The sequence below is a fragment of the Ammospiza nelsoni genome, chromosome 1, assembly GCF_027579445.1.
Source record: "Ammospiza nelsoni isolate bAmmNel1 chromosome 1, bAmmNel1.pri, whole genome shotgun sequence".
Lineage (NCBI taxonomy): Eukaryota > Metazoa > Chordata > Aves > Passeriformes > Passerellidae > Ammospiza > Ammospiza nelsoni.
This window is the reverse complement of record NC_080633.1, coordinates 2,382,948-2,408,652: the sequence shown is the minus strand read 5'-3', so window position 1 is coordinate 2,408,652 and position 25,705 is coordinate 2,382,948. Positions and strand designations below refer to the sequence as shown.

Genomic DNA, 25,705 nt, shown 5'->3' with positions numbered 1-25,705 from the left:
AGGAGCTGCACCAGAAAGGAGACTCAGGAGAAAAGGAGACTCAGGGCTGAAGGTGCCTGTGCTCAGCTGGGGCTGGGCTCTTTCTGCAGCAGCACTGACACAACCAGAGCACACAGCCTCAAGGGAAATACAGGCTGGATATCAGGGAAAAGTTTTTTACAGAAAGAGTGATAAAGTTCTGGAATGGCTGCCCGGGGAGGTGGTGCAGTCCCCATCCCTGGGTGTGTTTAACACAGCCTGGATGTGGCACTGGGTGCCAGGGTTTAGTTGAGCTGTTGGGGCTGGGCTGGACTCAATGGCCTTGAAGGTCTCTTCCAACCTGGCCATTCTGCAAATTCTGTGAATTCCGTGGACTCCGTGAATTCCGTAAGCTCCATGAATTCTGTGAATTCTGTGAATTCAGTGAAAGAACAGGGCTTTGCTGGCCACAGACAGGATTAACCGCAGGGAACATGAGCAGAGGGTCACCCCAGCACTGCCGTGACTCTCGACATTTGCCTTGGAGCAGGCTCAGCAGCCAGCCATCATTTCCGGAATGAATTTTCGCCCCTGGGCCTTGGTCACCCATCGGGCTCTCATTTGTCCACTGGGGAATTTGCTGCACATCCTCACAGGGCTCATCCCATGGGTGCAGAGCCACGGGACACCCCTGCCCTGGCTCCTTCCCACCTCCCTGTGCACACAGAAAGGGCAGGAGTGGCTTCCCAAGGCTGCACACGAGTGTTAAAGTCTAATAAACAAGCCCTGCCGGCCAGGGCTGAAAGAACCCGAGCCCTCTCCAACAAAGCATTTAATCCAGTTTGGCGTAACCTTTGACATTATTAGGGATCTCAGTGACCCTAATCCAATCAGATTGATTAACTAAAGAGGAGACCCCATCAGCAGACCCCCCTGTGGCCTCTGCTATTTAGCCCTGACCAAACAGTGGGAGAGACGTGCCGTATTTACACCACAATGGGTCGGCGCTGAGAACCTGTTTCATTACAGAGAGACTTAAACTCCCATTACTCCATCAATGTATCATTCTTCAATAGTTCATTAAAAGCTGCTCCTCCACAATAACTATTAACCATTTCTCAGCCCAGCTGGCAGGTTTAAAGCCCTGGCCAGTCTTTAGCAGAAGGAGGTGGGAGTGAGTGAAAGAAATAGATAGACAAGGGCTCCCTTTTTAAATTTAAACGAACAGCAGGCTTAAATAGTTGGAGGTAATTTACTTTTATTGAATGGGGGGGTGGAGAAGAGAGAGGAAACTTTTATTTTGACTTAATTATGTGCCAAAGTCCTTTAAAGAGACACGGCCCATGATAAGCTTTAATTGTGTTACTTCTCTTGAGATTGGTTCATATTTCTGCCCAGAGAAGTTTCAAAGGGAGCTCACGCAGCACTGAGAGACTCTAAACTCACAGCTTAAGCATGAACAGCCTCTTCAGGCCACAAAAGCTAAAATAAAGGCAAAAGGCACGATTCCCAATGCACGGCACTTCAGCTGGAGATGGAAAATGCCTGCCAGGTTGCACTGCTCACTTTCTGCTGCCAGTGACAGGGTGTCCTTCTCCTACATCCCCCAAAGTTTTGTCCTGCCTCTTTTTAGAGGCAACTCAAAAATCTCCCCTTCTCCTTGGTGAACTGAAAGATACAACAACTGCATTAAAAACTGCCAGGCCTCTCAGGCAAGTGGCTGAGCATGAGCTGCGGCTCGGTGGTCACTTCAGGTCGTATGGCCATTGCCATGGTTTTCCCCACTTGATAAAATACAGGTGGAGAAAAAAATAACAGTATTTTTCTTTTCAATATTACAGTATTTTGCCTTTTGATATTACTGTTGCAAAAGTTCAAGTGGGAGGTTCTTTCTACTGTCCGGCAGCTGAGATTTGAGCTCCTGGGAGACCAGAAATGAGTTGTAGTGTCTTTATATCAGAAATCAAAAGCAGATTAAGTTCAGGTGGAGAGAAAGAGATCAGACTCAATTCTTTCCCCATACAGAAATCCTGTTTTTTGCATTCCAAGTAGTCCAAACTGACCAAAACTCCCATTTCCTGGGGACTTGCAAGGAAGACCCAACAGTGGCACCTCTCTGAATGCTTCTCCATTAAGCTGCACACCTGGCCATACACTCCCAAGACCACAGAGGAGGAGATAAACCCCATTCCACAGCCCTGACCCTAAAGCTCATCTCATTACACCCCTGCCATGGGCAGGGACACATCCCACAGGCAGGGACACCTTCCACCTTCCCAAGTTGGTCCAAGCCCATCCAGCCTGGCATTGGACACTCCCAGGGATAGAAAGTCCACACCTGGATAATTGAATAAATTCAATTCTGGATAATTGAATAAATAGGGTGGGATGGGGGATTTCTGCTCTTCCTCTGCCCTGGGTGACATACAAAGAGAAAAGGGGATTTACGGTTAAGTGTGGCCTTCAATAGCAGCAGCTCAGGATCCCCTGGACATCACCATTCCCTGGTAGCTGAGCTCATCAGTGCCATTCCTGTTTAATGTGTGATTCGCCCCAAAATCCCAGAATTGTTAGGGTTGGAAGGGACCTCTGGAAATCAGGCCTGGCTAAAAAAAAATTATACATAAATATAGTCTTAATTAAAACATGTGGGATCTTTCTCCATAAAAAGGCTAATGGGGAAAAATAGTCTGGTTTTAGAGGAGATATCAGAACATGGCTCTTAACAGGACCAGAGTCTGGTGACAGTTTGGCACTGCTGAATCACAGCTCAAGCCCAGTCCTGAATGAGCAATGAGCTCCCACAGCAGCAAGGGCAGCCCAGACAGTGAGATTTGGGCCTGGAAAGGATTTCCTGGAGGCATTAAAATTGATGCTTTTCAGTGAAAGGAGTGCAGATAGTGTGTGAGGCAAAGGGAGATGCTGTAGGTGCTGCTGAGGGACAATGGGATCCCCACTGACCCACACCAGAGCTGCACTCAGATCCTGGGTGCCTTAAAATCCAAGCTGCAAACCAGATTTTTGCTTCCTTGCTTTCTCTCTCTCCTTCTCCCCTTCTCTCTTTCAGGGTAAGAGCTCAAGTATGTTCCTACCCTGGGGGATCTGCCGCACAAGAATGCGACTGAGCTGTTTTTTTGAGCTGTTTTTTTTTCTTCTCCCCCCCTCTCCTGCTGTAGGTGAAGCAAAACTGAAGGGTGGTTTGATTCTCCCTCAAGGAACAACATTCTTCAGTTATGAAATCGTCCCAGTCTCCTCTCCCTCCCTGAGCCTGGCTACCGAGAGCCTCCAGTGTGGGGCAGGGACAGACCCTGGATGCTGGCACTGCTGGGCGATATTTGGGAAATTGGGAGATGGTGGGATTGGGGCTCCTCTGGCCAGCAGGGAGGCGAGGAGCAGTTTGTCCATGAGGATAATGTGGGGTCTAAAATCCCAGAGTGTCTGGGAGAGCATTGGCCAGAGAGGTCGTGGAGTCCCCATCCCTGGAAGTCCTCAAGGCTGGGTTGGAGCAATGTGGTCTGGGGGAAGGAAATGCCCAAATTTGTTCTGATTTGGGGGGAAAACTAAAATAACAGATGGGAAGCACTGAACACGCTCCAAGGTGGATATGGATCAATTACATACACCAGGTTCCCTGAAAATATTCGAGATATTCATTCATCTTTTCAATCAGAGAAGGAGGGAGGGAAGGAAAGGAAGGGAAAGGAAGGCAGGACGGAAGGCAGGAAGGAAATGGCGGAAGGAAATGGCGGAAGGAAGTGGTGGAAGTGGCGGAAGGAAGGAAGTGTCGGAAGGAAGGAAGGAAGTGTCGGAAGGAAGGAAGTGTCGGAAGGAAGTGTCGGAAGGAAGTGTCGGAAGGAAGTGTCGGAAGGAAGTGTCGGAAGGAAGGAAGGAAGGAAGGAAGGAAGGAAGGAAGGAAGGAAGGAAGGAAGGAAGGAAGGAAGGAAGTGTCGGAAGGAAGGAAGGAAGTGTCGGAAGGAAGGAAGGAAGTGTCGGAAGGAAGGAAGGAAGGAAGTGTCGGAAGGAAGGAAGGAAGTGTCGGAAGGAAGGAAGGAAGGAAGGAAGGAAGGAAGGAAGGAAGGAAGGAAGGAAGGAAGGAAGGAAGGAAGGAAGGAAGTGTCGGAAGGAAGTGTCGGAAGGAAGTGTCGGAAGGAAGGAAGGAAGTGTCGGAAGGAAGTGTCGGAAGGAAGTGTCGGAAGGAAGTGTCGGAAGGAAGGAAGGAAGGAAGGAAGGAAGGAAGGAAGGAAGGAAGGAAGGAAGGAAGGAAGGAAGGAAGGAAGTGTCGGAAGGAAGGAAGGAAGGAAGGAAGGAAGGAAGGAAGGAAGGAAGGAAGGAAGGAAGGAAGGAAGGAAGGACCCCTTTGTGCCAAACTTTTCCAAGACTTAGTGCGACCAGCAGGACCAGACTGGGTTTTAAAAGACACACAAGTTCAAAGAGGGATAAAGGAGTTCTCACAGGCTCCTGCCAACTTTTAAGGGAAAAGACCAGATACTTAAGCTTAGCTTAGGTCCTAAATCTCACAAGATTAAATAACCTAGGGCAAGAAAATTCTAAGAGTTCCCACTTCTGTCAAGGTGTGCAGAAAGAGTTGCCTGAATTTGCACCCTGTCCTAATTTACTGCTCACAACCAAAGAAAGCCGAAGCATTAATTGATGGTGATTTCCCCAGGCCTTTGATCTTCATTGTATTTCACAATAGCATAAAAACTGCTGTTATCTGCTAAGTCCAGTCCCTAGGAACCATCCCCAACAGCCCCTCTGCCCCTCTGCTATCACTTAAAGAGCTGGAATCACAGCACAGGGTCAGAAAAGGAGCCAGGTTCAGCTTGAGCACTGCAAACACAGAAACCCTCTGTGCTCATTCCCAGGGTGCAGGATCATGGATAACTCATGCTGAAAGGGACTCAGGGAGATCTCCAGTCCAACCTCCTGCTGCCAGCTGGAACTCAGATAACCCCACTCCTTTATCCAGCTCAAGTTCTATGTCTATACATGACATTTTACAGGATTTTTTCAGAAGGGAATGAGCTCACAGGAGATTTTTCAAGATCTCTGCTGCCAATTCCACCACAGATCTCCCCAAACCCGTAGCTCCACGTCACAGACAACTTTTAATGAAAAATCCTTTCCTTAGGATTTTTCCTCCTGAGAGGCTGAGAGGCCTCAGGAACAAAATGTAAACATTGATTATCTGCTGCTGTGGAATGCAACAGGTGCATCTGTGATTGATCTCATGTGGTTGTTTCTAATTAATGGCCAATCAGTCAGCTGGCTTGGATTCTCTGTCTGAGACAGAAGCTTTTGTTATCATTCCATTTTATTCTATTCTTAGCTAACCTACTGATGAAACATTTTCTTCTATTCTTTTAGTATAGTTTTAACATAATATATATCATAAAATAATAAATCAGCCTTCTGAAACATGGAGTCAACATTCCCATCTCTTCCCTCATCCAGGAACCCCTGTGAACACAGCTCTTCACTCACCTTTATCCAGCACGGGCCCAAAGATGGCCAAGCTGTCGTTGACAGTGGTGCAGTTCCACCTCCTCCCTCGGAACTGGTGCTGGCACTCCTGGATGCCAATCTTCACCCCCTCTGCCACGCTGGGCATGATCTCCACATAGTTCCTGCAGAAGCGAAGCTGCTTGGGCACCAGCCCCGGGATGCTCCCACACAGGATGGGCTGGGTCCCCAGGGACGAGTACTGGTGACCAATGGCCAGGGACCTGGGCAACAGAAACAGGGGAGAAGAGATCTGTCAGGCTGGGTTTCACCTTTGTGCTTGGTGCAGAAGAATGGAGACAGGAAATCAATATCTTTGGTTCCTCAGCATTCCTCCTGACCAGAAAACACCATTTTCATTGTTATCTGTCACCAAAACATCTCCTGAAGTTCCCTACAAGGCACCAAGGCAAAAAACTCTACTTTAAAATATCTTCTTTTCATTTTATTTATCCTCCCAAAGCCTTAACTCATAATTGTGCTGTGAAATTTTCCCTTTCCTTTCCTTTCCTTTCCTTTCCTTTCCTTTCCTTTCCTTTCCTTTCCTTTCCTTTCCTTTCCTTTCCTTTCCTTTCCTTTCCTTTCCTTTCCTTTCCTTTCCTTTCCTTTCCTTTCCTTTCCTTTCCTTTCCTTTCCTTTCCTTTCCTTTCCTTTCCTTTCCTTTCCTTTCCTTTCCTTTCCTTTCCTTTCCTTTCCTTTCCTTTCCTTTCCTTTCCTTTCCTTTCCTTTCCTTTCCTTTCCTTTCCTTTCCTTTCCTTTCCTTTCCTTTCCTTTCCTTTCCTTTCCTTTCCTTTCCTTTCCTTTCCTTTCCTTTCCTTCCCTCCTTCCCTCCTTCTCCTTCTCCTTCTCCTTCTCCTTCTCCTTCTCCTTCTCCTTCTCCTTCTCCTTCTCCTTCTCCTTCTCCTTCTCCTTCTCCTTCTCCTTCTCCTTCTCCTTCTCCTTTCTCTTTTCCTTTCCTTCCTCCCAATAATTTCCTTTGCAACCAGGGACTCAAACATGCATTTCTTTCTTTGAGACACAAGCACACCTCTTACAAGATGTTTTATAGGAAATTTTGGCAGCTGAGTCAAAAGCACTTTTGGAGCTACCCAAAGGAATAACTCCAGCAGCTGAAACCATCGAGCTCTGAGTCTTTGGAAAGGCAGCACCAAGAATTTGGGAAGGGGAACAGAACCATTCTTGTGGGGTTTTGGTTAAAGTGAGGGGAGTGAAATTAAACCCAAACCAAACCAACAACCCAAAACCAATCCCAATTAAACTTGAGTGCAAACTCTGTGCTCAGCCCAGTAGAAGTCTTGAAAGGAGTGTCCATGAACCTTTATGTTGGTGAAGCCTTGGAGACAAACAAGTCAGCTCTGCAGGGAGATCAGCAGATATGCAGCTAATTAGATAGATTTTTAAAGTGTTTTTTACTGGTGCTTCTAATAATAACCTTGATTACTAAAACTGAAGGGATTTTTAGAGTACAATTTCCTTTTCTTCTAATTAAATCTCGTGATTGTCTTTTCTGCCCTGAATTAATGACAAAGAGGAACCTGCCTGGGCAGTGTGTATTTCTGTTTACATTCATTTTTTTGCTGTGTGGTTTTCATTTGGGAACAGCCTGGTGTGTTTAAATTACCAACAGGGCTGTCAGGGAATTAAAGCCTTCATTCTCTTTTGCTCTGACTTAAAAAATAACACAAGAATTCTATCGTTGCCAAAGAAAAATTAGCTTGACTTTAGCAGTTCTCTAGGCTAGGATAAAAATTATTTTAAAATTGATTTGTTTTAAAGAGAAGGGTCCTTGCAGCCAATTAACTCCACTCCTGGTGGGGACCTGGTCTAGAGGGGACAGAATTGAGAAGTAGGTGACATTCACATGGTCAGGAGCCACATCTCAAAGGCTTTGCCAACTGCAGATTAATCCTTACAAATCCACTCTTTCCAGGCAAGTAAGGACATCCATATCTGGATCCCAAATGGCTCCAGCTAGGAGTTCAGAACCAGGATAATCAGCTCAGCCAAGAACGTGCCCTCCACTAAGTGAATTTCAGATGGACAAGGTGGAACAACCCAACAACCCAACAACCAAAGCCAAGGATTTCCAGCTGATTTCCTGAACTTAGATGCCTCTTCCCACCTCTGCTGGACTTCTGGGAGATGATTAATCTCAACATTAGAGGACAATCCATCCTACCCCAGGGAGGGAGGCTGAGACAAACAGCATGAACTGCCCTCCAGAAGTGCCCCTTTTTTCCATTGCATTAAAAGGGAGGAAGGAGCTGAAAATTGTGTCCCTGTCACCCACCCTCCAACGCTTGCTGGGGTGTCTCCAGCTGACCCCAGGCTGCTTTTGCAATCAGGGAGCAGCAGACATCTCCATGCCCCTGCCCAGCTGAGCTGTGTGCTTTGGGTGAATCATGGCCTTGCCCCCACTGGCTGTGCTGGCCAGACTCAAACTCCCCCTGGGTGGCTGGGGCGTGTCTGCACCCTGGGAGTCTCCAGGTGAATCACACCATCATCCCTGACAACCAGCATGGGTAAATTCCTTGAAACTCTCCCACCCACAAAAGTTCAGCCCTGGGTTGAAGGACACGCAGAGACCTCAGCTGGAGGAAGGAGATGAGTTCCTGCAGGAACCTACAGGAGAAAGCTGAGGAAAGGACCCATTAAACTCATTTTCCTTATCTCAGTGGCTAGATATGGGGTTTTCTGAGCTTCAGATTAATTCAGGGTACACAACTGGCAGAAAGCCGTCTGTGAAATGGAGCCCATGCCAAGTGTATGTTCTTGTTTCGCTGTTAAATATTCTACAAAGCACTGGACCAAAATTTCTGGACTAAAGACACCTTCCAAAATATTGTTTCAGTCTTCAGAGGACTTGTTGAGTGTTGCCTCTGTTGCCTTGTTGAGTTGCCTCTGTCGCCTCATTGAGTTTTAGGGTGCCACATACCCAAATTTTAATCCTCTGAACTCCCACAAGACTGGGACTTAGGAGGTATTCCCAGCTTTAGGATTGGGAGCTAAGTGGTCCTATCTCTGTAAACCATCTGGAGAGATGCCTTCATTGAACTCTCCAGGAAAAAACATAAGACTACTTGTTCCTACTCATCCTCCAGCCATTGACTACAGAGAGTCCAAAATGTGGATGTTTTCTGGTGTCTGAGGTTAACTTTGGTGGGAACATCTGTAGAGTTTGTTTCCACATCAACTGCAGCCACCAACATCCTTCCCAAAGCTTTCCAAAGTCCCTTACCCAGTTCCCAACAAAGATAAAGCATCCATGAGTTACCATCAACCTGTTGCAGGTTGTGAAGCCAAAAGGATTTTTTTGAGCTATATCAGTAGGACCCTGATGAAGTTTAGGATTCCAACCTCATAAACTTTAATCATATGAACAGCCAAACTCAAGCCTGTCTCTGTGTTGGGTTTTTTTGGTGGTTACTACAGTGGTAAAATGAAAATACCAGTCATAGGAAGAGGAGTTTGTACGTTGGTGACCTCAACTGTTCATTTCCATTGCTGGGAAGATTATCTAAGATTAAAAAAAAAAACCAAAAAACATATAGAAATATCTCTAATTGCTTTTCCACACTGCTCTCTGCTCGGTACAGCAGGGAAACAGTCACACCTGACTTTGATCTGAGTTACAGTCTGGAAAGTTTAATCTGCAAAAGACAATCTCCAGCAAGAGCCTTGTTCTCAAGGTGTCATCAGGCCTGGACACGGTGAAACATAAATTTGGTGTTTCATGGGGCACTGTGGAGTCACTTGAAGGGTGGAATCTCAAAACATCTCCCCATCAGCAGTGGCTCTGCTGCTGAGCAGAGCTGTGCACCTTCCTCCTCCTCCTCCTCCTCCTCCTCCTCCTGCTCCTGGCTCACTCACAGCTCCTGGATTGTGATAACATCTCCCCGAGCACCCTCTTTTGGTTTCTACTTTGCTTCCAGCTGTAAACACTTTCTCTCTCCTAAAGTCAATTTATCTTTAGGAGAAACCCAGTTCTTTCAGCTCCCTGTCATTATTATTGATCATCAGGTGGGAACCTCATGAACCTTCCAACCTTCTTCTCCACCCAGAAAAGAAACCAACAACAACCCAACAACCAAACCTTTAGAAAAGATTGGGAAAGTCTATAAAGATCAGAATCTCATTTCAGTGTTGCCCAACTCTCTCGTGGCTCCCATCATTAATTTTTTTTTTCTCCTCACTGTTTCCAATGATCAAACCTGGCATTTGCATTTTTCCACTCTCCTGAGCTCTCCTCCTAAACAATCTCCTTCATGTGGGCAATTTTGTGTTGAGAAATGGGCTGAGTGTCATCTACTGTGGTCTAACCTTCAAATTCCTGAGCACCAGCACTTCCTGGATGCACTGACCCCAACCTCCCCTTTTCCATGCAGAATTCCTGAAGCTCTCAATTTTACAAACACACTCATGCCCAGAACAGGCTCTGCTCAAGTCTGAACCAGGGGAAAGGGTCAAAGAGTTGTTCCTTTCAAACCAACCAGGCTTTTCTTCCCATTAGCACAGGAGGAGCCATGAAAACACTGCTCTGTATGTCCACAGCCAAAGTTCTTAGCTTATCTCTAAGCCTTGCATGCCCTGGAGTGTTTAATTCAGCCTCCAGTGAGCATTTTTCTTTGCCAACACACCTCGAGAGCTCTTCATTTCCCTTATCTCAATCGATCTGCTCCTTCAGCAGAGCCGTTGTAAATAAGTACCTGGCCACCTTCTTAATAAATTACATGGACCCTCCCTCTTGGAATGGACACCCCAGCCAGGTTAGGAGGGAGAAATATGCAGGAAATACCTGCTCAGAGGTTTTTTTTTCAGAAAAAGAGAAGGTTTCAGCTCTGCATGACCTCACTGTACAGCACCACTCTGCTGATTTTTCAAGGTCACCACCTTCTCAGAGTGTCACAAGTCCTTGACACATCAGGAGCAGAGTATGGAGACTCCTACAGCTTCTTGCTTGTCCCTGAATTCTCTAATTCCTGAGCTTTGTTTTGCTATTTACTCTGGAGAAGCTTTTTGAGAGCTTCATGCGGGGATGTCCTTCCAGGTTCCCGACACAGGGGAAAAAACTTCATTTATCAATGCTGAACAGCAAGGCTGCAACTTGCCAAATTATCCTGAAGAGGACCCTGAGGCACTTAAATCCCACCAAATATTACAAACTGAGCACCAGGAGTGACTTTGCTCCTCTTGTCCAGCTAGTCCTGGTGAAGAAGTCAAATCAAAGAAGCTCATCTGCTCATACAGAGGGGATTTATGTTCTCTTCTAGATGCTTTCAGTGCTTCTCCCTTTGCAGGGAGCCCCCTAACAGCAAGATGCCTCCTCCAAATCCTTTCCTACAATCCATCCAGCTTTCCAGATGTTCAGCTCAGCCCCTGTTCCTTTCTAACTCATTTTGGCTGCCTCTCTGTTGTGCCACACATCCCTTAGAAGAATCTCAGCCACGTGATGAAAGAGAGGACAAATTATGAAAAGCGGTTTCTCTAAAAAGATGTATTTTCACAGCACATCTGTGGTATAATGATCGTAAAGCACTGAAATTGAGCAGATGGCTGGAGAAGTGTCCATAGGTTGTGAAAAGCTGTAAGGAAACCCCTCCAGGCTGTCTCACCTCTCCTGGCACCAGAGGGGCTCACAGGGAAGCAGGTGAGGAGTGGGCAGCCCCCACTCCATCCTACGACATCCCAAACAGACCCTCTCTCATCTCTCACCATAACCCTCCAAGCTGGCCAGCATGAAATCCATGCATCTGAGGCTGCCTAAACCCACTTTTTGGAGTTTTTTTTTGGAGCAATGAGCAGCTGGAAGGCTGTGAAGGTTCCAAAAATGGGGGCTGCCATGCATGGTTAATGGCACTAAATGTCGAGAGGCTCTTGGGGAAGGATCTGGAGGCAATTCCCAAAATTCCTCAGCACACAGAGCTGCCACAAGACACATGGAGTGTGGTGTCCATCTAACATTTACAACTGGAAGATGGAAAGGATATCCCAGAGGCTGAGACCAGGAACAGGAGATGGAGTTGGACCAACTGTATCTTTTCCACTCTGGACACACAAATGTCCATGAGACTCTTGGGTAGACACATGGGGAGGACATGGACCTGCTGGAGTGATCCCAAAGAGATCTGCAAAGTTGATTTGAGAGATGGACCATGGTTCCTACAAGGAAAGGCTGAGAGAATTGTATTTGTTCAGCTTGGAAAAGAGAATGATTTCAAAGTGTCTTCACTGTGGCCTTCTTGGACTGAAGGGACCCACAAGAAAGATGGAGAGAGACAATTTATGAGCCTGGAGTGGCAGGAGAAGGGGGAATGGCTTCAAATTGCCAGAAGGCAGGGATAGATGGGATATTGGGAAGGAATTGTTCCCTGTGAGGGTGCTGAGGCCCTGGCACAGGGTGCCCAGAGAAGCTGTGGCTGCCCCTGGATCCCTGGGAGTACCCAAGGCCAGGCTGGATGGGCTTGGAGCAGCCTGGGACAGTGGAAGGTGTCCCTGCCCGTGGCAGGGGGTGGAATGGGATGAGTTTTAAGGTCCCTCCAACTCAGGCCATTCTATGGTTTTATGGTTCTATGGTTTGAACCACCAGCCCAGAGGCCAGGCCAGTGGACAGGCAGGAAAACTTCTAATTCTACATTCACTGAAAACAGCAATATTCTGGCATAGGCTTTGATATTTTTTTCCCCATTTTACTATGAAAACAAAACCTTGAAAAAATTTAGAATTAAAAGAAGTGGAACTTGTCACAGCCCATTATTTTAAATGGAAAAGGAAATTGTTCTGCTCACTAATATCCCTCCTGAATCAAAGTGGTTTTATTCTATGAGATTAAAACTATCCCAAACCCAAGCAACTACAAAATGTGGACAATAGCAACAATTTTAACTGTTGTTTTAGTTGAAAACTTGGAAACCACCTTAACACAGATCAGCAAAATGATAGGTCTGGCTCTAGAAGACATGAATCAAGTAACTGATTCCGATGAAAGATATTTTTTTCAGTTTGGGGGTTGTTTCTTTTGATTTGCATGGACCAGTAACCATCAAGCCTAGGCCTAAGCAGTCTAATTACAGAAGTGTCAGACTTTAATTCAGAAATTATGACTCTCTGCAACATTGATTGTGGTGGGGTTTTCAACATTTGGCTCTGAGCATCTCGCTATCAAGACTAAGACATTTCAAAGAGGTTCACAGAAAGAAATCTAAGCCTGTTAGACAGCACATATTCTGTCCTTCCAGATTTTTTTTTCCTCCAGCCTGGAAAAGAAAAAGGCTGCAACCTGTGACCGTGTTCACAGCGCTCTTGGATGAGGGAAGAGACAAGGATCTGACTCCATGTTTCAGAAGGCTGATTTATTATTTTATGATATATATTATATTAAAACTATACTAAAAGAATAGAAGAAAGGCTTTCATCAGAAGGCTGGCTAAGAATAGAAAAAGAAGGAATGATAACAAAGGCTTGTGGCTCAGACAGAAAGTCCGAGCCAGCTGACTGTGATTGGCCATTAATTACAAACATCCAACACGGGCCAATCCCAGGTGCACCTGTTGCATCCCACAGCAGCAGATAATCAATGTTTACATTTTGTTCCTGAGGCCTCTCAGCTTCTCAGGAGGAAAAATCCTAAGGAAAGGATTTTTCATAAAAGATGTCTGTGACAGCAACCTACGGGGTTAACTGTTCATGCTGGATAATTCTTCATCCATCTCCAAGAACAGCACAAGGGCTATATTTAAATCTTTTTCTTTCCTCCTCTAACCCTGAAAGTATGCCCATAATTGCGTGGCCAAGTCCAACCCTGCACACACACACAGAGGTTTGGAGGTGCCTTTTCTCCCACAAGAACTCCCTCACCCTTGCCCTGTATGAATAACAGCGGTGGTGATGGTGATGATGCAGCAGCCCTGGGTTTCTGCTGCACCTTTCATCAGAGCATCTCTGAGCGTGGGACTCACCTCACCCCACTGTGACCATCTCAGAGTTTGGAATCTCGGCCAAGCTCACTGTCTACCAGGATCCACGGAGCAAGATCAGCATCTCCAGAGGGCAACTCAGCCCATCCTGGGAGAGACGCCTCAGATAGGGGGGCTGAATCACTGGAGATGCCCAGGAGGCAGCACTGGCTGTGCAAAAATGAGAGCATAAACTGGACACCTTTTTTGGGTTTTTTTTTTTCCCAAGCTGAAAGTAGGAATTGGGAATTTCGCCCTTTTTTTTTTTTTTTTTGGCAGAATCTCAGAAATCCTTGGAGAGCTGGAAGAGGAGGCCAAGGAAGGTCCTTGCTATCTCTAACAGATTGTTTAGAGTGGTTTGAGGCTGGATTTTAAAAATAATAAGCTCGGTGGCAGCTTCAAGTAGGTGCTAAGAAAGCAAAATTCCCTGAGCTGAGGTTTGGCCAGGACAGAGAATTCCCACAGGAACTAAGGCACACCACAACACTCAGCACCTTCCACTCGCAGCGCAAGAGATGTTGCTTTGACTTTGTCTTCCCTTAGGATCTACAGAACAGAGGAGGAGAGAGAATACAAGTATTAACAGCCCAGTTCCTTGGAAAAAGTCTTTGGAACTCTTTAATTACCCAAGGCAATTAACTCCTTTGCTACACATGTCATCTGAAAAACAACCCAGGCAGCGGAATAATGGCCCCTCCAACCACGTTTTCAAGCCTGGGTCCAGCTCCCAGGGACCCTGGTGCTGCTTCCATTCCCCATCCTACACCAGGGGCTGCTCTCTGGAGGTCTCCCCACTTGAGATCTGCCTCCATTTACCTCCTCAAATGTGCCAGGATGGCAGTGCAGGGTTTTAGAGATGCATAAGCCTTAACATTTTAATCTGCCACCTACACTGCAGTTTATGAGCGCTGTAAATCTCGTGGTTATAATGAACTCATCTAATGATATTGCTGATGGATAAATTCACCTGGGACGAGGAACAACAGTTACTTGCAAATGAAAGGGGAGTAATTTTAAAGTTTCATGTAAACACCTTTGCTGTCTTACTTCTGACTTCTCCCAGCCTAACCCCTCTCAGGGTTTCATGACAAATGGAAAGAATGTGTGTTTGTGAGGCAACCACTGGCTGGCCTGGAAAAGGACCTGCCTCCTTCTCCCCAGCACAATGCTTATATAACTTGGGCACTGGAATGAAGTTTTAGGTGAAAATAGCTCTAATTTTCTGGGTCAGGTGTGCTAAATTAGAGAAATGGAGGGAAGGGATAAAGCAACATATTAGGCAATGAAAAATGCCTACACAATGCAAAGATATTTAGACTCCTACTCTGAATTTCAATAATAATTAGGACTGTGGCTAGTCCTAATCCTCCCAGTTCCCCCCCTCCCCAGCCCTAAAGCATCCCAACTTGAACCTTTTTTAAATGCTCAGCAATATAAAGTACAACTTGTGGTTTCAAACCTCTCATTAAGGCTCATCCCCCTGCGCTGAGGTCTGGCCTGGGCTATGTCAGTGCTAAATACCTTGGAGGACTGGGCTCAAAGACCTCAGATCCCTGCAAAGATTGGATTTGGACTTCTAAATTGCTTAAGTGCTTAAGTGCTTGGGGGAATTTTATCCTGAAACTCCTCCACCAGCAAAGCCAATTTTGAAATGAGAACCACGGATGGAGGGAATTGTCATTTTGAGGTTTTGGGTAAGAACAGCAGGATTTTCACTGTCCACTGCTCTGGTAAAGCAAATTGCTCACGTTCCTCACCCTTTCCTTGCAAGCTCTCATTTCTCACCCTTTCCTTGGAAACTCTCATTTCTCACCCTTTCCTTGCAGAAGGTGCTGTGAATATGCATTGGGTGAGCGCACACAGACCCTCACACACACACAGGGATGCACAGAGTTCCTCCTCTGGCTTTCACTGACTCATCAGGCTCACCAAATGTGTGAACTCACGCTATAATGTTCTCCCAGAAAAATAACAAATTGATTTCATTTTTACAGGCTACAGCATGCTATATAATTGGAGACACTGCCTTGTCAACTCAGACCGGTCTGACCCGACCAGAGACATTGCTTACAGCTGTTTACGGAGCCATAAAGTTTCCTCCTCTTTGTTTTTCCTTCCTTTTGCACTCTCTCTCTCTTTTTTTTTTTTTTTTTTTTCTTTTCCCTCTAATGAATCTTACAACTACTTTTTGTTCTGGTCATAAAATACTCCTAAGGAAAATGCAGGAGATTTAGAGAAGCACTTCAGCCAGTGCCTCGTGTTAACATAGGGGCTTGAGCACATATTTAAAACTGAGCATCTGTTTAAGGACTTTTATTGCACCCAGACAGTCAATAAGGAACTTGTCACACTGTTAGGTGCTTTTTTTTTTTTAATGTAATTATCGATACCAAATTAGAAGTTTGAATTGGGCAACCTCAGGGATTGTTTCCTTTGCAGACCCACAGCACAGCTCCAGTTTCATCGGGAATTTTGCCATTTCTCATTGTCACTGGGTCCAAATCTGAAACATCTGAGGAAGGGCAAACACCTACATTATTTTATCGACTCTATTGAAACTGCCATCTAGGACTGGGCACAGGTTTTTTTACATTACAGAAAAACACACCCTGAAATCTTCTGAGTTTGGCATATTTGCCAAGCTCTCACAATAAGCTTAATTTTTCTGACCAATGTAAAAATAGCTGTTTTGTAGAGGGTGGATTTGCAAGCAATTGTATTTTGTGTAAAAATCTTTTATGTTTATCTTTATCAGAATCTCAAAGCAAAGTGAAGTGTTTTGATTTTTTTTTTTGGAAAAAAAGGATTTCTGATCACACGCCTGATTTTGCTACCATGAAAAAGTTGCTTCACTTTGAACTAATGAACTAAAAAAAAAAAAAAAATCCCAAACCCAAAAGGGCTTTTCATCTACTTGCACTATCCATCAAAATACCTTCTAAGTACTTGGCAATAAATTATGGTTGTACTTCCTTTCATATCACTCATTCATCATGGAACCTGCTCCTCCTTTGGCCTGAAATGTCACAATTCTCCTCTCATTCAGAGCCTCTGAACGACTCAAGGACTGATCAAGAGGGAATCAGCTGTTCCAGAGTCACGAATAGATAAAAACTCATCTTGCACCTTCTCTGAGGACCATTTCTGTCCTCAGAGGAAATAATGGGAATATTGTCTGGATCCTGATCCTGCCATAAGGGAAAGGAACATGAGAGGAGGTCAGGAAAGATGAACTTCTGTCCGAAATACATTTCAGATCTGTATTCCAGCTTTTAGAAAAATGTGTAAAGCAGCAGAAGGCAGAGAGCTCCTTATCCTCTCCTTCCCTCTCTTTGGGAAAAGCTGCAGCAAAAGATGACCTGGTATTAGGCAATAAAAAACCCACATGGAGGAAGGACATGAACAACACCAGAGCCCAAAGAGAAAACAGCTCTTATTTACCACTAAAACAGCAGCAAGACTGCCATGACTGCCATGCGGCCAAAGATCCAACTTTTTTTCCTGCTTATAAACTGATTTTTTTTTTCCTCAAATGAAAGTGCAATTTCTGCTGCAACAGAACAACTGGATTTTCTTTTTTTTTTTTTTTTTTTTTTTTTTTTTTTGCAAAGAAACTGCTTTGCATGGGAAAAAATCCTCATGGCTCCTTGACATGTTTCAGCTAGATCTCAGTAAAATTAAAGAGGTACAGACTGATGAGTCGCTCAGAGGTACAGGAAAAATGCCAGTGGATGTCCTGGCATTTGTATACACCTTGAGAGAGAGAAAAATTCTCTCTCAGAGATCATGTCTCACAACAGAAAGAATAACAACCACAATAAAACCTGGTGCAGGAAAGGAAGGGAAAGGTTTAATTTGCTTTACAGCACTGACTTTTAGCATTGTCTGCAGATAGCTCCTGTTTACTGAAATGGATGTGCCGGATCACCTTCAGCCCAAAATTCATTCTGCTGTGAAGGGAGCAGCCAGGGAGGTTTCAGCCATAAGGCAGCTTCATTTTCTTGGGGTGCTAAGCAAAATCCCTCCATTTGGCAACCCCTCAACGGTGACAACGACCTAAAGTCAAGGTTTTATAATCTGTTTGGGAGAAAGGAAGCCATATATACATATTATATATTTATATATATATATATGTGTATATATATATATATATATATATATATATATATATATGTGTGTATGTATATATTTATATAGATTTAGACTAGGTGTTCCAAGGAATTCTTCCCTGTGAGGGTGGGGATGGGCTGGGATGGAATTCCCAGAGAAGCTGTGGCTGCCCCTGGATCCCTGGAAGTGCCCAAGGCCAGGTTGGACACTTGGAGCAGCCTGGCATGGTGGAAGGTGTCCCTGCCCATGGCAGGGGTGGAATGGGATGAGCTTTAAGGTCCCTCCCAACCTCAACCATTCCATGATTTCATGACTCTCAATCGTGAGGTCACCCACTCTCCAAATCTCTTGGGTGAAAAAAGGTGATTTGTATGAAAAGTTCTTCTAGACCTGGTCTAAATTCCAAAAACACATCTAGAGCATTATGGCACCATGTGTGCAGCACCAGAGAAAGAACCAAGCTTTCCTCCCCAGGCTCCTCTCCCTAAACCTGCTGAGGTTTGATGCTCTCACACCAGGAGCTGGGGCTCAAGGAGTTTCCTCTCCAGGTGGTTTGGCAGATGTGGTGCCCTGATGGCCCTCAGAGGAACAGAACTGCTCTCCAGGGTGGAAACTCCTTGGCTGGTGAGGCAGGGCCTGGATGGAAAACATCTGGAAAGGGTCGGGCTGGTGAACGGCAAAGAAACTGGGGAAGGAGGAGGAATCATGAAAGAGAAACACAGAAAGGCCTGGCTTGGAAGGGACCTTAAAGGCACCTTAAATCTATTTCAGCCCCCTGCTATGGCAGGGACACCTTCCACCATCCCAGGCTGCTCCAAGCCCTGTCCAGCCTGGCCTTGGGCACTGCCAGGGATCCAGGGGCAGCCACAGCTGCTCTGGGCACTTGTGCCAGGGCCTCAGCACCCTCACAGGGAAGAAATCCTTCCAATGATCTAATCCAACCCTATTCTCTTTCAGTGTATAGCCACTGCCCCCTGCCCAGCCCTTGTCAATGGTTTATTTCTGTCTTTCTTGTAGCTCCCTTCAGGTCCTGGCCACAATTAGATCACCCTGAACCCTTCTCTTGTCTAGGCTGAACCATCCCCATTGCAGTCAGGAGGGGAAAGATTCTGAGGAGAGAAAGTGGGTCAGGAATTGTCCTTGCAGCCGCATAAACCACCCCAAACCTCTGACTTGGGGGATGGAACAAGATTTTGGGTGAAGAGCCAAGGACCCCTCAGTGCTGGGGGCATGGAAGGATTTGGGAACCTCTCCAGTGGCAGCAGCAGCACCTGCACACCCGAGGAGCATCCCAGCCTTAATGATTTCTGTCTGAGAGTGGCTGGGGAGCTCAGACAGGCTGCCAGGCCGTGATCAGCTCGTGGAGGGCTCATCCCTGCTAGGCACAGACACCAGCTTTGACATGCAGCAAGGGAAGCGGCCAAGAATTTGGGAAAGCAATCCCAGCTTTCTGCTGCAGGCTCCCCTGCCAAGATCCCTCCTGTGTTTACTTTAGAAACCAGAGACGAGCCCTCCTCAGCATAATAATAATAATAATAATAATAATAATAATAATAATAATAATAATAATAATAATAATAATAAAGCTTCAGGGTCACTCAGCTTAGCAGATGGATTCCTTCCAGCTTGGATTTCTGCGCAGAACTGAAGCACTTGGTGGATCTGGGGGATTATGCAATGCTCATAACTGGGTTTCACAGGAGATCTGAACGGTGACAAAACCATTCTGTGGGAAGGGAGACAAAGCAAACCCATCCATGGATCTCATGTGGGCTCTGAGAGGCCACAGGGACCTCTGCAGAAGCAGCTCTGTCTCACCAAAGAGCTGCTCACTCCCTGGTTTTCAGCTTTCCATGTTCCTAAACCCTAAATGCACAATCAGAGAATCATGGAATGGCTTGGGTATGAATGGTTTGTCTGGGGATTTCAAAGCTCGCCCACTCCAACCCCCTGGTCATGGTCAGGAATGTCCCCAACCAGACCAGGCTGCTCAGAGCCCCATCCAGCCTGACCATGGATGTTTGCAGGGATGGGACCCACCACCTCTCTGGGCCAGTGAAAATGCACCAGAATGTGGGAAAGGAGGGATCTAAAGGAGATATTTTGACTGGCCAGAAATAATTAACTGAACAAATCACTCAAGATTTTAGCAACTTTTTTTTTTCTTTAAATTAAACAATATTAAACAGGAATTTTCAACTGCCCATACTGCCTGGACAAGAGAAAGTTCAGTGTTAAAGGAATTTTACAGGAATAACATCCTACATGGTGTAGATGCTCTATAATTACTGTCTTAGAGCACAACTCTGGGGTTTATTACAATGCTGAACTAATTAATTAGTGGAACTCAATTCCACAGATTATCACTGAGGTTCAGAGGAACAGAAGAGGATTTAGCAGCAATAGGAAGGGCTCAGTTGTTTTACACAAAGCAGGAACACCTGGAGATTTGACAGCCCAAAGACACCAGGACTTTAAAGGTCTCTGAGCTCTTCACCTACAGGATATCATCCCAATTATCACCAACCAGGAGGGCAGAGGAGACGCTTTCTTTGGAAGGGATTGCTCAACTGCAGGGCTGAGAACGGCAGTGGAAGCAAAGCCATGGGCACAAGGACGTGTTTACCCCTGGTGCCACCATCAGATGTTCTCTGTTCCCTTCCCTTCCCTTGTGTACCCACGCATGGACACACCTATTGACACATCCCCATGTTTGGAGGCTTGGTTGAACATTTCTCTGCTCTGGTGCACCCAAGCATCCACCAGAAACATTGAGGGTGCCCTCAAGGAACTCCTTCTTACACCTCCTTTTCCTACTAACAGTGACTAATAATGCTTGGGAATCAGAAGCTCAGGACGGGTGAAGTCTCCAAAAGCTAGTGAGATATCTCAGGACATGCCAGGATCAGTTTGAGTGCACAGGGACACCTCTTGGGGCTCCCAGGTTTTCTGTAGGACCCGTGCAGTGGCTTCCAGCCCTGCCTGGGTGTCTCAGGTACCACTGGGAATCTCCACCAGGATTGGGAGCCTCAATGGGGACCCTCAACTGCTGTGGGTGGCCACAACACAGAGCTGAGCCAGCCATCCCACAGGTCCCAGGTGTCCAGTGGGAGGAACTGGACACAACTAGGAGATAAGCAACTTGGCCTAGTCAGGATAGCAGTTACAACTAGAAGCTGAGTCATGGAGTTAAGTCCAGTTTAGTGCTGGACTCCACTGGCCATGGAAGTGTAATGCTACCTCTGCATCCCTGGAAGTGTCTAAAGCCAGGTTGGACAGGGCTTGGAGCACCCTGGGACAGGGGAAGGCATCCCTGCTACAACATGGGGTGGAATGGGATGATCTTTAAGGTCCCTCCCAACCCAAACCGTTCCATGATTCTGTGATTCCTCAGCTGTGAGCTACTGGCAGTGCAGGTGTCCAATGGGATGAATCCCACCTTGACCTCAGGATTATTTAGTCAGGCGAAAAACAAGAGGTTTGTGTTAACCTGTACCAAACCCTCTGGCCAAAGGTGTCCAACACGATGAATCTCACCTTGACCTCAGGATGTTTTAGGTGATGAACCAAGAGATTTGTGTTAACCTGTACCAAACCCTCTGGCCAAAGGTGTCCAGTGGGATGAATCCCACCTCGACCTCAGGATTATTTAGTCAGATGATGAACCAAGAGGTTTATGTTCACCTGTACCAAACCCTCTGGCCAAAGGTGTCCAATGGGATGAATCCCACCTCAGCCTCAGGATTTTTTAGGTGATGAACCAAGAGGTTTGTGTTCATCTGTACCAAACCCTCTGGCCATAGGTCTGGCTCTGAGCTCCACAGAGACTTGCTGAGAGCAGAAGGCAGGCTGCAGTAGGGTAGAAACCCCCTGCATGGGAATTATAGCAAATGCAGGAGAAAAGCCCCAAGCCCAGCAATTCCCACTGTAGACCAAGCCAGGGGCATCCTCACCAGAACACAAAATTCTGGCATGAAGATTCAGCACTGTTCTACTCATTTGCCTCCCTGTGGGATGGTTTTTCCTCAGCTGGGGCAGGGGAGCTGGTGAGAGGCAGTCACAAAAGCTCAGGAATTCTGCCGAGCTCCCTTCCAACAACACCGTAATCTCATGGATTCATCAACGTGTATAATTACCAAGTCAGACCACCCATTAACTCATCTCCTCTACAGCACTGGCCTGAATCACCTCCTCCAGAGAGGTGCCCACTCTTGATGCAGAGATATCCAGAGACAGGGAATCCAGCATTCCCCCAGGGATGCGCTGACCCATCCTCCCTGTGAGAGCTGCTGTAGCCACTCTCTCATGGCAGTGGTGGCAAAGAGGTTTGTGCACAAGGACTTTGGCTTTCCACACACGGCACCTGCAGGTGCTCATTTGGACTCTGCTGAAATCACCGAGACATGAATCCTGTCTAGAACAGGAAGCAAGAAGAGGAAGACAGCCAGCCCCCCATAATTTTTAACCTGGGCTTGGTTGACGCCCTTAAAAATAATAATTAAAGGCTTCCCCCTCTCCCTGCAAGAGATCATTTATAGCTTCTGCTGTAAAAAGGAGTTTGTGTGTGAACACATTGGAAACTCTCTGCTGTAAGTGTTTGTGCTGGGTATTCACTGTAATGGGGCTGATCTCACCCAGTGGGTGGTGGGGAGACGGGGAAGCTTTGGGGTTTTCAAGGGGACCTTCCTGCCCTCCTGCTTTCCCCTCTCTCCCCAGCACAGCTCACCTCCTTTTCCTTTCTGAGCAGCAAGCTGCTGCTGCTGTTATTGACACATATTTCAAACAAGCCCGTGCAAGGGACTCGAGACACATTACATTGCACATGGTGCCCCGGGCCACACATTCGCCTCCTTACACCGACAGCACGTTTTGCTTCATAAAGAATGTGCAGGCCTTCACCTGGAGCTATTTATCTGCTGTGCTCCAAAGAAAGGAGAGGGGGAGAAAGCCCCACATGCCCATGTTGGCTGTTAACCCCAAGCTCCAAGCCCCATAAGCAGCCAAACATTGACCTCTGTGCCTGTGAGGTCCGAGCCACTGTCTGCTGATGGACCTGGACAGATGTCTGCAGTCCATTCCCCAGCTTTCTGGGCACCTGAATTTAGGAAAACTCCTTTTTTGCACCCTGACTGACCCACTGCCACAGCTCCCAGCACATGCTCCATCAGGGAACACAAGCAGAGCTCCCAGACTCCTGCATCACCCCACCCTGGAAGAGGAAGCCTATCTGGTGATTAAAAGTTGCTGATACACACCTCTTTCCAGGATCAGGGTAATCTTCCCTTGCTGTTAGCAACATTTTTTTTCCCCCTTGCTTTCTCTAAATCTTTCCATCATTGTTATTACAACGATAACAACAATAATTATTACCATTATGCCTTGAACCTGAGTCTGAGATTAGGGCTCCCATTGTGTTAAGAGCTTGGTGGAGAAGCATCAGGGAGATGATTGCTGCAGTAAAAAGCTCATTTTCTGCACTCAGGCAGGACAGGAAGGGGTGAAAGAAGGAGAGAAGGGGCCAGGAATGAGGCAGGATGGGAGGCAGCAGCGAGGAGAGAGCGAAGAGCAGGGAGCAGAATAGCAGGAGTCAGCACTGGTGCATTGCCCAAGCAAACCCCTCTCCTTGTCTGTGTCCACACATGTCAAATCTCGACAGGGAGAAGGGGAATGCTCCCTTCAGTTTCCCAGCTGCAGAAATGTGCATTCTGGTATTTTTCTTTTATTTTCTTTTTTTTTTTTTTTTGACACAGCAGCAGGAGAGCCTTCAGCAGCTGCTCGCAGCCATTGCCTCCTCTCTGCTAGACCCCTGCTTCAAAAATGCCAAATTCCCTGAATAAAGAATAAAAACCCCTTCCTCTGTGGCAAAATCAGGGTGGAGAACTTTCCTCCACACACACAAAAAAAAAACCCTGCTCTGATTTACCTTGAAAAGAAATACCTGCACTCCTGTCCTTTTGGGGGCTGGAAAGCTGCCAGGGATCCGGGGTAAGGAGTTGCTAACATCGTGCCATACTAATAATTCTTCATTTCACCCGCCTTTTTTTCTGTCTCTTTAGATTAGATTCGAAGTGCTGCAGGGCAGGGACTGTCTCTTGCTATGTGCACACAGGGTGCTCAGGACAAGGAACCTTTCCACTTCCTTGGAACTGGCAACTGCTAAGGCATAATCATAAATAACAGGGAAGGTCTTGAAAGGCAAAATGACAACAGGGGGCTGGGAGGGCTCTGAAAAAGTTTTGAAAGCTTATTTTTTTTGGTTTGGTGAATGATTAAAAACAAAAGGACATGTTTGCAGGTTCTAAGAAATCAGTGGTTCTACTGGGACAGGGATACAGGAGCACTACTACAGGGTAAAAGCAAAATCTGTCCAGGTAGAGCATGACAAGTTTAAGAAAAGTGAATGCAATTCCCTAATTCACCTTTGCTCTTACAAAAAACCAAGAAAATAAATGTAGTTTAATGAAGTTTAAGAAAAGTGAATGCCTAATTCACCTTTGCTCTTGCAAAAAAAAACCCAAGAAAATAAATGTAGATGAAATCCCATGGGGTGGTTTAAAATCTCCCAGCACTGCTCATGAATCTCACTCACCCCAATTCTCAAAGATTTTCACTCAAAGACCAGGTCAGAGGAGTGGGAAATTGTGAATATAAATTAGCACACAAAAAGGCAGATAAGTGATAAGGAGAAAGCCCATAGTGGATAATCCATGGTCAGCAGTGCTAAGAACATGAGGATGACCAATAAATAATTGTTAAATGTGTTGTTAGAGAACATACAGAGATATTCAAACACATATTTGTAGTCCCTAATAATGTATTAACCTCCTGGAGATAAACAAGGAGATAAAGAAGGAAGCGAATCTTGGATATTTCTGGATAACTACTGTTAACATTTGTAATAAATCTCCAAGTGATGATGGAAAACAAGAGAATGCCAAATAGGTTAGGAATCCACTGTGCTGTTAAAGAGCAAATGGATAACTGTAAATCTGTTATCTGGCCCAAAAGGGAATTGGATGATACAAGACTGAACCCACAGAGGACGGAAAAATTGTAATACAATTAGTGGTAGTAACCACAGTTCTATGGAAAACTAATTTTGTGCAATTTTTAAATGAGATTGTTAAACAGAGGTGATAAAAGTGATGTTGGTACAGCATTTTTAGTCAGAATATGAAGAAAAAGAGGGAATAAAGAATTCAAAATGGTCACACTTAGGATCAGCATAGTACAAAAGAAATACATGGGGAGGTGACAACTCTCCAGTGTCACCCTGCTGAGCAATGCCATCCAACAAAGCTGGTTTTAACTGAAACTCCTTGAGATCATCTCAGTGCTACTGAACTTTCTTACCAACAGCCTCAAAAACTCCACATCATCACTGAGAGAGCCTGAGGGATGTGGAAACATCAGAGGAGTGAGAGGGAAGGACACGGGCAGGGCAGCAGCACAAAGAGAGGGGTGAGGATGTCACCATCCAAAGCCACCTCCGTGCCCCAGGTGCCAGGCCAGGTTGTGGCGGTGACAGGAGCCTTGGAAAATCCACAGGGGGATGTGGGGATTTGGGAACTGAGCCCCAGGATGGGAATGCTGAGCACAGCAGGGCTGGAGAGTGAGCCCAAAGGAGGAGGGAATGACCCAGAACCCAGCACAGGGGAGCACTGATGCCTCAGGTTTGAGCTTTTATATTTTCAGGTTCTGTGCTGCTTTAGTGTGTGGGTCTGAGCTTCACATCAGGGCATGGTGAGCTCTGTGCACAGAGCAGGGAGACAAAACAATTCCTGCTCCAGCTGGGCACCAAGGACAAATGAGCCAAATCTCAGCCCCAGAGCACAAACCCCGTGGGCTGGAGAGAGAAAAACAAGCAGGGTGGGACTGCCTGGGCTAAAGCTGCAATGGGACAATGAACTGCAAGGTGCAAATGGAGCAGAACTGATCCCAGGGAGAGACCCCGGCAGCGCTCGTGCATTTTGGGGCCATTTTGGTTCATCTTGGGTGCAGCCCTGGCTGGGCTCTGGTGCTGCCCAAGGTGCATCCATGGAGGAGATCCTTTGAATAAATCCCTGCTTTATTCTTTAGCTCTGTCCAGCATCTGCTCTAGGTCAGCCTGCACAAGGCATCAGGGCAGGACCCCAAATGCCACATCCAGATGTTTCTGAGCATCCAGATGTACTGAAAAGCTG

General features: G+C 46.2%; 1 protein-coding gene across 1 annotated transcript in view; it reads right to left on the bottom strand.

Annotated features, from left to right (window-relative positions):
- WNT3A (Wnt family member 3A) overlaps window positions 1-25,705 on the bottom strand; it is a 99,385-nt gene that overhangs the window by 37,599 nt on the left and 36,081 nt on the right. Inside the window, exon 2 of the mRNA XM_059478372.1 lies at window positions 5,443-5,684. Within this exon, the coding sequence (XP_059334355.1) occupies window positions 5,443-5,684 (242 nt within the window). The remainder of the gene's footprint in view (window positions 1-5,442; window positions 5,685-25,705) is intronic.